The sequence below is a fragment of the Chamaea fasciata genome, unplaced genomic scaffold (assembly GCF_029207755.1).
Source record: "Chamaea fasciata isolate MVZ Bird 193981 ecotype frontalis unplaced genomic scaffold, bChaFas1.0.hap1 SCAF_5, whole genome shotgun sequence".
In the NCBI taxonomy this organism is placed as follows: domain Eukaryota; kingdom Metazoa; phylum Chordata; class Aves; order Passeriformes; family Sylviidae; genus Chamaea; species Chamaea fasciata.
The window spans coordinates 30,025,513-30,040,504 of NW_027094090.1; the positions used below are offsets into that span (position 1 = coordinate 30,025,513).

The 14,992-nt window shown below is 37.7% G+C and overlaps 1 protein-coding gene across 1 annotated transcript in view; it reads right to left on the minus strand.

The window, feature by feature from the left end:
* NELL2 (neural EGFL like 2) overlaps positions 1–14,992 on the minus strand; it is a 137,504-nt gene that overhangs the window by 68,673 nt on the left and 53,839 nt on the right. Inside the window, exons 10-12 of the mRNA XM_066183128.1 lie at positions 14,035–14,126; positions 11,224–11,326; positions 8,130–8,258 (exon numbers count right to left, since the gene is read on the minus strand). Of these exons, the coding sequence (XP_066039225.1) occupies positions 8,130–8,258; positions 11,224–11,326; positions 14,035–14,126 (324 nt within the window). The remainder of the gene's footprint in view (positions 1–8,129; positions 8,259–11,223; positions 11,327–14,034; positions 14,127–14,992) is intronic.

The following is a 14,992-nucleotide window of genomic DNA, read 5'->3' on the forward strand; positions in this document are numbered from 1 at the left end:
ACTGCTGCTGTTACCTCCAGTCACAAAACAATCAGTGCACTTCTGTTTTGCTTTGCTCTATCAAATCCACTGCAGCAGTTTTTCCAACCGACATATTCCACAAAGGATGTAACCATCAACTTCAGTCAAAATTGTGTATTTTTTCCACAGTGTCCCACATTATTCATTCCAGCTGACAGCACCACCATAGTTGTTATCACTCCTACACTCTATAGATAATTTTCAGCTTTTTCTTCTCTTTACACCCTGTGCCTTTGCTGCTACCAGCAGCCAGTAAAAAGCCTGGCTCCAACAGCAAAATTATCAAGCGGTAACACGTATACAATCGACATCCAAAATTGTTCTTTGCTCTTTGGGAGTTTTATTACTTTTATTTTTGTCTGCCTTCCTAAACCTGTGTGTCTCTCCTCCCCCAAAGAGAAACTCACAAGAACTTAAGGAATCACAATCTAGCCCTGGGAATCAGCTATAAGAACATACCCTCATACTGAGTTAAAGCATTCAAAAATCACCTCAAGCATACACAAAAACCAAGAAGAAAAGGGTAAAATAACCCTCTATTATCCACACCATGCAGGCCCCTAAAAACAACTTGATCGCTAACAAGTCATGTAGCAATGCGTAGGGAGGGTAAGAAGAACTGGGCAGTTACTAGCATATATTGATTTTTATTAAATTATTAACAGACCTGTAGAGAAACTGGGTGAATTCGATTATAAGCATTAGTTACCACTCTTGTAAGTAAACTAGTAAGATGTTGTTATACCTTGTCTAGACTGATAAAGCATTTATTTCACTAAAAACAAATTCTGTTGGTTATTCACACAGGGCATGTTCTTTCCTAGCCCATAACTAAACTGCATAGATAACACATACCTATTGTACACACCTTGGTGCTTTTCGCTTCATGCTATTTTAAATCTCTGATCTTTGCTTAAGTTCACGATTTCTTTGTCCATCTCCTGCAGCCTGTGAGGAGGCCATCAGGACAAAAAATACTTGAAATAAAAGCAAAGTCACTCAAGGTCTACATTCCTTGACGAAAGTTCTATATAGCTTTGCAAGGACACAATACAACATTAGAGCATTTCAGAAGTATCATTTTTTAACAGTACAAAGAGTTGTTTTTATTTCAACTTGCCCCAGTTTTTGGAAAGGAAGACAGACTGTCGAGATAAAACTGTCCTTGTTAAAACATGCAGTAGGAGATATTGTTCTACAGCTGCTCGTCAATGTGAGACTCTTGGAAGAAACTGAAGTCTTTATATCTCGGTCTTGTGAAAACATCACTGGACTCCACACACCTTAAATGATTTTAAAAGTACGTATCACAGGAAAATTTCGAAAACAAATCTGTGCCATCATGGAATATTTTACTTGGCAAACTGCATCTTCTTACTATTTAATATCTTATAATTAATTCATATAATAGTGTATACGTGATGAAACAAGTAATTATATATAGTTATTTGTCAGACATGAAAGCAACCTGAGGGCCTTTCCTTAGGCTCCAAATAACTAGTCTGATACAGTTGCATACTGAGAATAAAAAGGATGTTGTATATGACTAATTAGCCAAATCCAAAACCCAGAACAACTTACTGGCACTCCAGCTCATGATCCAACCCCCTTCAGCACTGCACATAGAAATAGGTCTTTAAATCTGAATTGCAAAATAATATTTTTCTTTTCCTATATTTAAGTATGACAACTTATCATTTTGAACTGTGGATGTCAAGAATTTCAAATACTTGCCACTCATCGAGTTTTTGTTTTCCCCTGTTTTAAAAGGGTAATAAGGAGCATTAATATTTTTTATACAGTGACTACAAATATCTCTTGGGTTCTTCTCAGGAAGACACGGCACAGATTGTACTGCACCAATGTATTTTAAAACCCCCTACTGGAAGACAGTAAAGACAATACCTGTAAGCAGTGGTAAGGCCCCACGTGTGGGTTGGACTGCATTTGGGTCTAAACCACGGAGCTTATTCTTGTCAGCTACGTGGCAGTTTACCACCTCTTTTACAGAAAAGTGCTGATAACTCAATTCAGTTGCCTCTCAAACGGCGCCAAACTAGTTACGAGTACCATGACAGATACAAACACTACGGCTGCTATTGCTCTGCCCTCTTCGTTAAAGAATATTTATTTTAAATTCCATTTACCTGAATGCAAGACATTTCTGTGTCTTTGTTACAACTCTTGGGAATCCAGCCTTTACACATTGTTCAGATGTGTGGCACTTTTCAACTGAGGTTTTAAAAGTTACAGAAGAAACCCAACCATTTGGCTGTAGGTACTTTTCACACAGTGAAAGCACCTGATTTTTTCAGCAGTCGCTTCCCAGCTAGCAGTGAAAACAGAACCAAAAGTAAAATAAGAACAAAACAGTGGCTTTTTCTTTTCTCTTTTGCTTGCAGGTATACCTAATTTGTATGGAAACTTTCCCCTTAATTTCTTATCTGAAGACAAATCACATGATATGTTTTTATTGCTAGTAGAAAAGGGCTGCTCTCAGTGCAATAAAACCTCTCTTTACCAGATACCAGTAGCATAGTTTAAAAGAGTTTTCAAGAAGTTTCCTTCATTTGATTAGTTTCAGCTGTTTGGTTTTTTCTTAATTGTAGTACCATCATTTTCAGTCCTGACTATGGCTGGATGATAGAATCATTCCAAACAATCAATGTAGAAGTAAATAAAATCAAGTAACACTGAATCACATCCTACAATTTGCACACATACAAACTATCCCACTGCTACAAGTGGTGGCACAATCTATACCTCAGTATAAACCACAATTGATGAATTGGTGTCAGGGATACTGCTTGTGCACTTTAAGCTAGGAATCAATTTTATTATTTTCCTCAATTAAAGCTATGGCAGACGAGAAGGAATGGTCCTGCTCCAACACACTGACACATAAAACTGCTTTTCTAATTCTTCATATTAAGATTTCTCACTGACATAATGATGAACAGAAGATAGCACTTAGTGCTTCTGATGAGAAAAAATATTAATAATTGATAACATATTAATACTATTTAATATTAATATTTCATTTCAGTATTAATACAATTTAATTGTATTTTAATAGAAATTTGGAAATAAAATTCTGCCCTCCTGGAGTGAAAGCTTTTCCTTCTGCTTGATTGGTTTCCCAACCCCAACTTCAAATGACTAGGTACTGACTCAAACACTGCCAGCTGATGGAGATGGAAATCTTTACTTCTTAGCTATATGTGATACTACAGACACTTTTCACTTCCAAAAAATACTTTTTCTTTGAAGAGAGAAGTGTGAGTAGCTTTCCCAGGTTCACAAAGCTGACAGTACTGTAGAGCTTTTAAGGACTCTTACCAAAAAAAAAAAAAAAGAAAAAAAAAAAAGAGGTGCATACCATGAAGACAGCAGAGCTAGCAAATAGCCTAGTACTGTCTATTAAAAAGCCAGACGACTTAACAGAATATATTCTAATACTCTGAGGTTTATCTCTATTATGGAAGTTTCTTACACTCTCCCAATATTACACTTAATTTAAGAAAAAATATGTTGCTGATAACTGTACTTGGCCAATACGATGCAACACATATCCCACTGCAATTTGATTATAACAATTTATTCTTTGTAAGATTTCTTCTCTTCACTAGAATCTGTGAAGTCAGATTATTTTGAAAATGAACTTAACTTTTGTAATCCAGTAGTTCAAACCAACAAGATTAACAAGAAGATTAACAACAGATTGTACTAATTAGGTAAGTGAAGTGCAATATTCATACTGTTGGAGAAGAGTGTTAAATAATGCATTAGTATTTTTCAGCATACACAGGGATAAATTAGCAAATCTCTCCAAACAGAATAATAACATACAACTGTGAGCTAAGGGACACCTGATAAAGTCTAACCAAGTGTCATTTCTGACATGCTCCAGAAGTCTCTAGAAAGAGGCAATTTCTCCTCTAAGATTGCTTACTTCCCTCCACTGACAATGATTCAAATCAAGCCAGCTTATTCAAAAGCAGATTTCTCAACTGAAAACCTTCCCCCCTCAAGGGACAATCATCAGTGAAGCTGATGTAATTCTCAAATCCAGACAAAGTCATTCAGTCTTCGGTCTAATTTCATCTGCTTCACATGAAACTGGGACAAACATGACAACAGCAGAGAAACAAGAAGAGTTACTGAGGAAAAAGAATAAATTAGATTATAAATGGAAAATTGTTTCACAAAAAACTGTTCTAAGTTAACTATGTTGTATGCTGTGTTAATAGTACAACTAAATTTCCAAAGATCAAAAAATAAACATTATGGTCCACACACCTGTAACATAAATTTGTGATGTGTAGAGGGCTGACCCTAACCCAGTAGCTCCTTTCTTGCTCAATCCTTAAATGGGACAGAGGGATTAACAAAAAGAGTGAAAGGGTAAAAAAACCTCATGAGTTGATATAAAGACTATTTAGTAAGTGAAGGGGGCTAGGAAGAAAAAGGTTTCAAAGGTAACCACTCCCCAGCTACCACCAGTAGACTTATGCCAAGACAATCTCTGAGAAACAGCCACACTGTACTCCTGTTTTCACTACCGAGAACGACATCACAAACCTAAACCACAGCACCACACAGGCTGCTACAAAGAAACTTAACTCTATCACAGCCAAGATAGATATGTGATGTTAAATAGCCTCTGCATCAGGCAAAATGCTCTTGATAAAGAAGTAAATAACAGTTTTCTCCGGTCATGTTCTGTCTTGGTCTCTACTATTGTATTCTCCTGTCTTCTTTCTTGAGCTTCTTCTGCTCTCTATTTAATCAGCAATCCTTGGTAGTACTTCTAAAATGAAATCAGATTTTGCACTGAGAGAGTTGAAATAGGCTCCTCTAGATGCATCAGATTACCCTGGTAGCCAAGAGTCACAACCTTTATCCTGAAAAGCTTTTTCAACGTAACTCCAACACCATAAAAACAGTGGGTATTGAACACTCTTTGAAATATATTACAGAGGGTAATCTTCAATTTGAGAGTACTGCAGATGTGGCTTTGGGAAAAATTAATTACACTTCATCTTAACACCTGTTTTAGTAAGCTGTTGATGTTAGGTAGGAGGCTGTATTAAAAGCACCTACACCTAGGCAGCACAGCATAATCCATATACAACCTGCCCACAAAGTATCTCAAATTAAACTCAAATAATAGTCTGAGGCAGAAAATAAGTTTTAAAGTATTTGGAATAAAGCTTTTAGCATTATTCCATATAATGATGAAAATTAAGAAATTTCCAGTAAATAAGAAATGCCAATTATTTATGTATTGCTTTACACAGTACTCTGAGGAAAAGCTAAATGTGCTGTAAATATTAACAAATATTACTATAATATAACAGAAAGTTATCCAAAATAAAAGTGTCTAGAGACATCACACAGCTTTGGAAAAGCACTGGTTCATTCTAGGACAGAAGCCAAACTATTCCATCATTCAGGTAAAATTTATGGAGCTTTTCCAGACCCACACTGAAATCAGCTTTAAGTGTTCTTATTTTTGTTCTCCTTAAGGAGAAGTTCTGCAAACAGGAGCGTCACACTACTTCTGTTTATTCTTTTTATTTTGATAGTGCTGGAGCACAAATCAGGATTGTATTCAGTGAAACTTGGCTCTAACACAGAGCCAATGACATCCAATTTTGCAGTGTATCTGAAGTTTGTGCAGTGCAAACACAGAAACAGCTCTCATATCTATGGGCCCTAGCCATTACAAAAAACCTTCTCTGAAAGGCTTAGTGTTAACTCGACATTTCTGTACCTGGCATTGCTTGCAATTAAATATCGAATAATAGCAGAGTGAAGTAAGGGTATCCACTGAGAAAGGGAGATTGGGACCATTTCAGCCTTTCAAGATGAGGCACAGGACTCTCTGAAAAGACTTGGTGTTACTCTATTGCTATTGTGCCTTTTGCTGTTTATTAGTTTTGTATATAAAGTAATAGTCTCTTTCCAGAAATAAAAATCTCTACTCAAAGAGACATTTGAACTGGGAAAGGAATATAGTAATAAAAGAAACATGTATTTCAGTTCCCTGTCCCCTTTTTTTGTTTTGTAGCCTTATTTCCCATCCTTGCAGCACATGACCCCCACAGTCAGTCAGGGATGGACACACAAGGCCAGGTCTGGGCCCGTGTACCAGCCGTGCACAGCTCAAGTGTGGTGCCAACACGGCAGCTACAGCACAGACCCAGCAGCAAAGCCAGGCTGGTTTGCCTCTTGAGGCAGCTTCACCTCTGGCAGGGAGAACTTCTTGGGAGGTGACCCAACCTCCTGAGCTTTGCTCATGTGGGCACATCTTCATAGTGTAACTTACTCCCATCCCATTACCTTCAACATAAGCAAGTGCTCCTGGATCAGTGACAATTAAATGACAATGCAATACCTTCAAATGTAAAAAAGCAAAATTAATATTTTTATGTAAATAACATGTCTCAATCTTCTATTAACTTGTTCATGTTCTCTGAAAGAAGTGAAGCAGATTCATAATTATCACCCAGAACCAAAGTCATTTGCCCATACAGAAACAATTGGTCCAAGAATTCTTCTCAAAAAATCATCATATTGAAATCAGGTACTGCACAAACTGGTAAATCCTCTTTTAATAAGAATGCATCAGCCTCACATATGGTAATCTACTGTGTCCTCATCAAACATTCTACCCTCAATGCTGACAAAAAAGTTTTCCTTTTTTTTTTTGCTTATGGCATGCCTGGCAAGTTACACACAAAGCAACAGACTCTGATGTGAGAGACATGGAGATCACTAAAAAAGTGTAATTTGTTGTTTTGCTTTCATTCAGCAGAGTGACAATAGAGCTGCAGGAAAGAAGACCTCTTAAAGCTCCTAAATTCACCGTAACTCCATTGCTCCAGTGACTCCCTCAAATAGGGAATGGCTGATTAGTTCCCAGAAACACAGATCCACAGCCTAAGCCACAGCAGCCTCCAGGGACTATGGGATAAAAAGTGGTTGATGCTATGAGTTACACAGCAGGTCCTGATGTCAGATACCTCCTGGAATATGATGAGGGGAAAGGGATTTTTTTCTGTAAGATTTTTAGTTCTGCTTCTCAAAACCAGCTTACATCAGAAAGTTTACCATAAAAATTAAGTAGAGATGTATATAGAGCCGAATTATTTGCTCCTTTCCTGAAAACAGCCACAAATTCTCAAATGTAAGTCTACAGATGAGCATTCCCACCGACATTAATGCAGCTACTAATTCAAGCAAGCTGCAGGCCTTAACTTCGGCAGAGTTCAGCCAAAGGAACAATCTTAAAATCTATCCCATTTATTGTGCATCACCAGAGAATGATGCAGGTACTTAGGCGGGACTGCAGAGTACCTTAAACTACACCTCCTCACAGATGCTTAACTTTCAACTTAATCTGAACAGAACTGCTTATTAGTCAAAGCCCATCCTGCTGCCAACACTTAAGCCTTATGGTAAGAATGGCCTGGCATCACACTCGCATTGTGAGAATCAGGGTTTTCATGAGGCAGAGCAACAGCTAGAACAAACACTGAAAGACTCTGCAGAGGACTTTGGCTTTCACTGCTGGAGTGGGGATGGGTTCCTTTCACCTGATGATGCTAAATTGTATAGATTATTGTCTTCTGATTAAGCAGCTTGTTGCTCCCTGATACCAATAGAGCAACTCAAATAAGGAATCTTTACTCAGTGTGATTAACAATACCAGAATCTAGTCTATGGCATTTCTTACTTCCTGGGGAGAGAGAATAGGAACATGCAGCAGTGAAAAGAGAAACTAAATGTTACACTAATATGTTTTTCAAATGGTTGAATTTAGATTGCCTAAGTATCTGAATACCATGAAAAAAAGGAAAATTTTCCTATGGAAGCATGTTTCTAATTCAAGACCTCAGCCATATCAACTAGGCCCCTCCATGCTGATCAGATTTTTTTTAATTTTCTTTTAAAGAACTTAATTGGGGAGATTATTTTAGTTGATCAACATGCTGCACATCTAATTCATTGTATTGAATATGTCTAGCTCTTTGACAGCTTATGAATTACTACGCTCATCCCACAGTAATTTATACAGAAGTGCTGTGTACAAGGTATTTCACCTTCACAGTAGGCATTGTCCTCCCGAAGGGCTCGGAAGCCATCTCGGCAGCTACAGACAGCTCTGTCCTCCAGGTTTCGGCAGACAGAATGCTCCATGCAGTTATGTCCTTCAGTGCAAAAGTCATGGCCTACAGAAACAAGCATGATTGAGGGTTGAAAAGAATCCAGGGATTACAAAACATACCTGTCAAAGACAGTCCTATCTTTTTCTCAGTTAGGTCAAAGAATACCTTTCTATTGTCTGTGAGATACTGAAAAATAAGTTGTACCAAGCATGAAATGGATGAGAGGGGTAGTAAAGGCCACCAGAACAGTCTGTCTCTAGGTCTCCCATTTGATTTCAGGTTATAGCACTGATCTGAAGCAGCTGGATAAAAGGCTTGCTTAAATCCCCTTACTGTCTCCTTGTCATTGTTAATTACTTTTACAGGACATGTCTTAATTATATAGTTCTTGTAATTTTCTTTTTTTTTGTTGCTTGTTTGTTTGCACATTTATAAAAGAGCTTAACAGCTTAGACACTCAGCATCTCATTTATTAGTGTTATTACTTTTAGCACTTTTAGTTCCCAGGTGTATTTAAAAAAACCTTCTATATTTAACCTAAAGTCTTTGATTAACATTGACTTGTTTTGCTTTACTCTCCCCTTATCTCTTCCCTTCCTCCACTAACTGAATACTCTTCCCTTACTTCATCATTATTTCCATTACAGAGAATTTTATTTTTAAATCTCACCTGTTATCCTTCCCTAATTCCTGTTTTCTTATTTTTTCTTTTCCATTTTTCCCAAGTGTGGCCATTTTCATGTGCACCTTAATTATAATTTTTAAGGCTATGAAGTTCTTTTCTAGGCTGGAAAACTTAGATTGAACCTTTCAACTCTGTAGATTTCTTTTTAAACTTCTGTTTGCTCTCAGGAAATTTCATGATTTAATGTTGTTGAACAACATTAGCTGGTTCTAGAAACTGACTTGAAGCTTCCACAGTTTCCAGATCTGTACATAAAGGTGTGGAGTTTATCTCCTTCCCTGTTTTCCCAATAATTTTGTTTCAAGTTTCCTTCTTTCACAGAGGTATTCATTGATCAAGCAGCAGTAGTGTTTTCCAATAATTACTTCCTTCTCTCAGAACCACAGGAGACCTTGGGAATGTGAGCCAGGCTCAGGGGACCAGGACTGGTGCAACAGCGACAGCTCCAGAATGCAAGGTGGCATCAGGCTGCAACACAAGCCTCTTGCAAAAGAGCAAAAAGATTTTTTTGGCAGTAAAGATTATTAGTTTTATCATTCCAGTTTTACCACCGGGTTTCTGCTTCATATTTTGCTGTGAAAGAGCTTCTAACTCTAACCTCACATAAGCTTAGTTAAACAAGGACTCCAAGCAGGACAGCAGCAGTAGAGATGCTTGGAAGTCAGGTCAAAGAAGTCTTTTGCACCTGGACAGTTCAGGAACAGTGTGAAGCAACAGGAATGAAGCAAAAGACAAGGAAGCAGAAGATGCCATAAAGACAAAATGTTTTAGTACTAAGACCCAGTGACATGGTTATGATAGAAACATCACAAACCTACTGTGATATGACAGGCTATTGTTTTTCTTCCTCCTGCTGTGGGTTGTTTTTCTTAAAGGTGTGCTTAGGGAATGTTACTTAGATACTATCATTCACCACAGCTATCACAGTGATGACATCTAACATAGACCATTAAGGACCCTCTACACTTTAAGTGTCCTAGAGGATCTCTGACACTCCTTGATGACAGCAGAAGCCTGTGCATCAAGAGCAACCTCTGGCCATGGCAACATCTACTTTTTGCTGTCCTCCTCATTGAGCCCTGAGTTTATGGAAAAACACGAGGCTTATTTCTGTATTTCTTGGCCTGTATTGGATTGTATCAGATTTTGACATTAACTAGGAAGATACATGTCATCCATAAAGCATGAGGGCTTTCATACTGATTAAGATTCTCAACACTCATACAGCAGCTGTGTTAATAAACAAATACATGCTACTGAATAATAGCCGACAGCAGCTTCTTGTTTAAAGAATAAGCTCCTCACCTAACAAGAAGCCAAGCTAGCATAGTTCAGGGAGGATTGAAAATATTCAGAAAGCACTCAATTGACATATATTAAAATTTTCTAGCTATACCAGGCACAAGAAACACCGGATCATTTTCTCTAAGCTACTGAAGATTTTATAGAAAATTATCATTAAAAAATCCTTTTGGACTGTGACAGACTTGAAGACCTGTCTTCTCTTAAGTTCTTTTCTTCTATTTTATTATCCCTCTGTTTGTCATTAATCATATCCTTCATGTTTGTGCTGAGTAGCATAGAAACATCCAAAGCTGCAATCTTGGCTGATGTATACATAAAATCAGTCCAAGTGCCTAACACATTCCCTCATGCCAGGTATCAATTTATCTTATTTAGCTATAGAAGAAACAGATGTTTCCTCCGTAGCCACTTGAAGATGCAAATGCGAATAGTTTTGAAGATACCAGTGTTAGTCCAGATCAAAAGGATGGGCCAAGGACTCAGAACACTTCCTACATCTCTCTCTCCTTTGGGTAAGGATCAGACTGGGTGTAGCACACAAGGGTGCAGAGCATACAGAAATATTTCCCAAAGTTTCTGCTTATAGATGTAGACTATGTTCAGCCCCAGAGAGGTGAACCAGTTCCCCAAGTACTTGAACAACTGCATAGCACAAACAGTGCTCTGAAAGAGGTATCTCAAAGCACCCCAGAAACATGCTGGCAAACACAAACATTTCTCCAGTCTATTTAATTTGGACACTGGAGTGGATGAAGGGTAGAAAAATCACTAATTATATATATGACTACTTAGACTTTCCACCCATTTTTGGATGGAATAAAACAAAAACTTGTTTCACAGAATTCACAACACTAAACATTTTACAAACAATTTCCAGGGGTCACAGTGCAGTTGTTACCTATTCAGCTTTCCAAGATGTACACTGACCATCATGCATAGGAGTGTCCTATTCAAAATTATCAGAAAGAAAGTCTATTTGTAATCTATAAGAACGAAAAAATACACTGAGCTTATATATATATCCTGCTATTACCTCACCTTTACAGACTTTGCAGCAACTGTGAGATAAGGGGATCTGTTGAGCTTCTGGGCAGTTCAAAGCTGGACAGCTGTCTCTTGGAATTCGCTGCATTTTGTGATCCTGTTAAATTGATGTAATTGATTAATACTGTGAGATAGGAAATAAAGGAAGTTATAACTTCAGTGGAGTTTCAGCATTGTAATGTACAAAAAACCCATGCCTAGGCTAAAATCCAGATACTTCAAAAACCATTTGAGAGGACAACATAGCATAATAAAAGCATCAGGAACTCTCCTATACTCAAACTTTTTCAAGCAGGCAGAAGTGTGGCAACAACTCTCATTCTTCTCTTACCCTAGATGTCAAGTAACTTGCCCCAGAAGTTTCTCTTAGCATTATGCTTGAAAGAGTTAGAATTATTTCTCAAAAACTGAGGCAGTGGATTCCAGAGTCAAGGGTCCCCATAATGAATACTCTAAAGAAGCTTGTTATATATACAGAAAGTAAAGTAGAACTTCTCTGATCTCGCTGCTGTGGCAGTAACACTGAAAAAAAACCTGGCACTGAGACTCTGTTAGGAAAAAGAGGGTTTCTCAGACAAGTTTGGATCAGGCATCTGGAAGTGCACAGTACCACAAGATGGTATCTAAGCATCTTCAGGAACTCAGTGCAGATCACATGAAATACCTGCAGTATAGCCTTAGCAACCTGGCTACCCCGGGTGTACCACCTTTAGGCTCTCTCGGGCCATAAATAATGTGTCTTGCAGTGCTCCACTCATGACTGGGCAAAGAAAGAAAACAAGGCAAACAACAGCATATTCCTCAGAGGCATCTGCCAGAAAACAAGCAATGTGGTTAAAGTAAAGACCTCAATGAACTCAGAACCCTGCATTTCTGAAAAAGAATAGCATATAAGATAATGTATTTGCATTGTATGTATGTGTGTACTAATATTATTATTAGTATAGCATTTAATTTTAAATTCCCTTTTAAGAATGAAATATAAAGATGAACAATAGCCAATATCAAAATTACTGCTCAAACTTTACCTTAAACAATCTTGACAGAGGAACCAGCCCTAATCTTATAATACAATAAAGCAAACCAGAGATGTGCTGTACACCAGAACAAACAAAACCCGGTAATCCCATAAGCTAAATTAACCTTTGATAGAAATAATATCAATTAAGGTAGTCTGGAATTCATTTTAATCTTTTATAAATTCTATTTTGGAAGATAATTTTTCATTCACTTATTTATAATATTCAAACAGAGAAGTGCCTGCCTATAGTATGCACAACTGCAGCAGCCAATAAAAACAAAACATGATGCTTTTAATTACATCCAGACAAAATGAAAAAATTCCATACATTGCCTTGATATCATCATTATAAGGCTTCAAGCATGAAACTAGTACCTGTGCCATTCCTATTAATACCTCTTGACTTGAAGTCATTAATTATATCCTTTTATGAGAACTCTGGCAGTAATACAATAATGCCCACCTGTGAATTCCTAACTGAGCAAGAAAGTTTACAGTATATAGATTTTAAGCTCTGAATTCTCATTCAGTTCAGCAGAAACTGTGTGTACTTCAGTCCTTGAAAAAGCAACATTTCAATCAGCCAAAGTTGATGCTTATTATTTCTACCAAGACAGTGAGGCAGCCTACCAGAGTCTAATCAACAAAACACAGACTAGCCCAGCCAACAGAGGCTTTTTTTTTCATACAGTATCACAATTGCCAGCTGCAAGGAACACAAGGCAATGTCATATAACTTTTGATAGTTGTAATAATATCCATTGAATAATCATAGAATTCCTGCCCTGAGTCATGTTGAAAATACAAGCTCATAGCCCTAAAAACCTACAGCTGAATCCAAAATTATTTCCCTCCTTGCCATTCTCAAAAGGGTTTCAAAGCCCCTTCTGCAGGAATTATGCTCAAAGATTAAAATCAACACAAGTTAGACAAGAGTTCCCAGTTCTTCTTTGTAAGATACACTTTTTAACAACTGTATGAAAATGTTTGAGATTTCCAGAAACTGATCTGATAGATAGCTGCATGGCGAGAGGAGCTGCGCACCTCTTTTTCTCTGCCCTAGAAATGTGTGTTCCGGTTTTCAACTCCAGTGACAGCCTGCACCTCTCTAACCAGACAGGATTTTTCCCCATCCCTCTCCTGGAGAGACAACACACACAACTCACTTCAGCAGTTTGTGTAATTCTTAAGCCACAGCTGTCTCTGGGGTATATTTTGCCCTTGAAGTGTATTTGTGCCCTGAAGAGCAGCTCTATTCATGCAGCAGGGCAAGACTGACTCAGCATCAGGTATATTCTGTTTACAAATAAAAACCCCTACCCTACCCCAATTCTATCACTAGAAATACCAGATACTTGGCGTACCAGCTTGTTTTCTTCCTTTTCATCTAGCTATTCCTCTAAGAATGATCCTGAATTCCAAAACTATGCCCCCATCACATTAATGCACCTCTTACATCTGAGCACGTAATTTTGAACAATAACACTGCAGATGGAAACATAAGGTAATCTGCTGCTGTTTCATTACTGATGGTGGGGACAATACCTAGGGAAGAAAGAATGTTGCTTGATTGTCAGGCTGTATCATCAAAGCTTGCAGCTATGCAAAGTAAATTTATTTGCAAAAATTTGATGTGGAACTCAGACAAAATAAACACAGGACCTATTAGATGCCTTTTCTGGCACTTCCTAAGGTACACCTGTCTGTATTTCAAAAATTTCTTTCAGCATGACTTTGATATTTCTAACATGCAAGAATTTCTATTCCATCAAAAATATTCTTACCTTGCACTCAAACAGAACACAGTCTCCTGAGCTTGAATACACAGTTTCTCTTTGTCCTTCAAAGTAGGTTCTGCCTTCAAATACGCACACCGCTTCAGAGGGAAAAAACCAAAACAACACAATGATTTTGTATAAACGTGTTGGCATACTGCTTATAGAATCAATACATTTTCTTAAAGAGAATTGCATTTCAAAATGGAAAGACTGATTGAGCTGCAAGAATATTCTAAACTCACCTACATGACTCTCGGATATCATAAGAATAAAAAAAATTAGAGGAGAAAAAAACGCCACAAAGTATCCAAAAAAGTACACACAAGGAGAAAGGTGAAGGATGGTGAAGCAATATGGAGTACAGATAGCTACTGAGACAGCAGAAGAGATGTGTCTCAGGTGACCCCAAGAAAGGTGACTGCCTGCAACACAACTCAGGGGTGCACAGGAAAATGGAGGTGTGAGAGCAGTGCCAGTGGCATTAATACGTAATAAGTTTCTTGAAGAGGAATGCAGCATGATGAAGGGTGATCACTGAAGCCACGTGTTTATTTGTTATCACAGTCCTTTGATGTTTTATCACCCCACACGGTTATTTAAACACTAGGGATTTGTATCTTGATTATCCCAGTTTTTTATCGCTACTGTTGAGGCATATTAAAGTATATGAATTTTATTGAGTTTTCATGACTGTCTTTTTTTTATTCCCCAACAAAAACAGGATCAAGTCTCCAATGATCAAGTGACAGATGTCACAAGGACTGGTGTTTGTCATACCATGGCCTTGGTGCCCTTCCTGCATCCTGGCAGCACCAGGTTTTACAACAGCATGCTGGCACAGCTCATACTAGATTGCTCACTAAAATTCCTATTCAGTACTTAAGACTTACATAAAACATCTTCACAGCAAACCGTCTTGCCTTTTTTTTTTTAATGGATCCATTACTGCAATTACATTATGCAA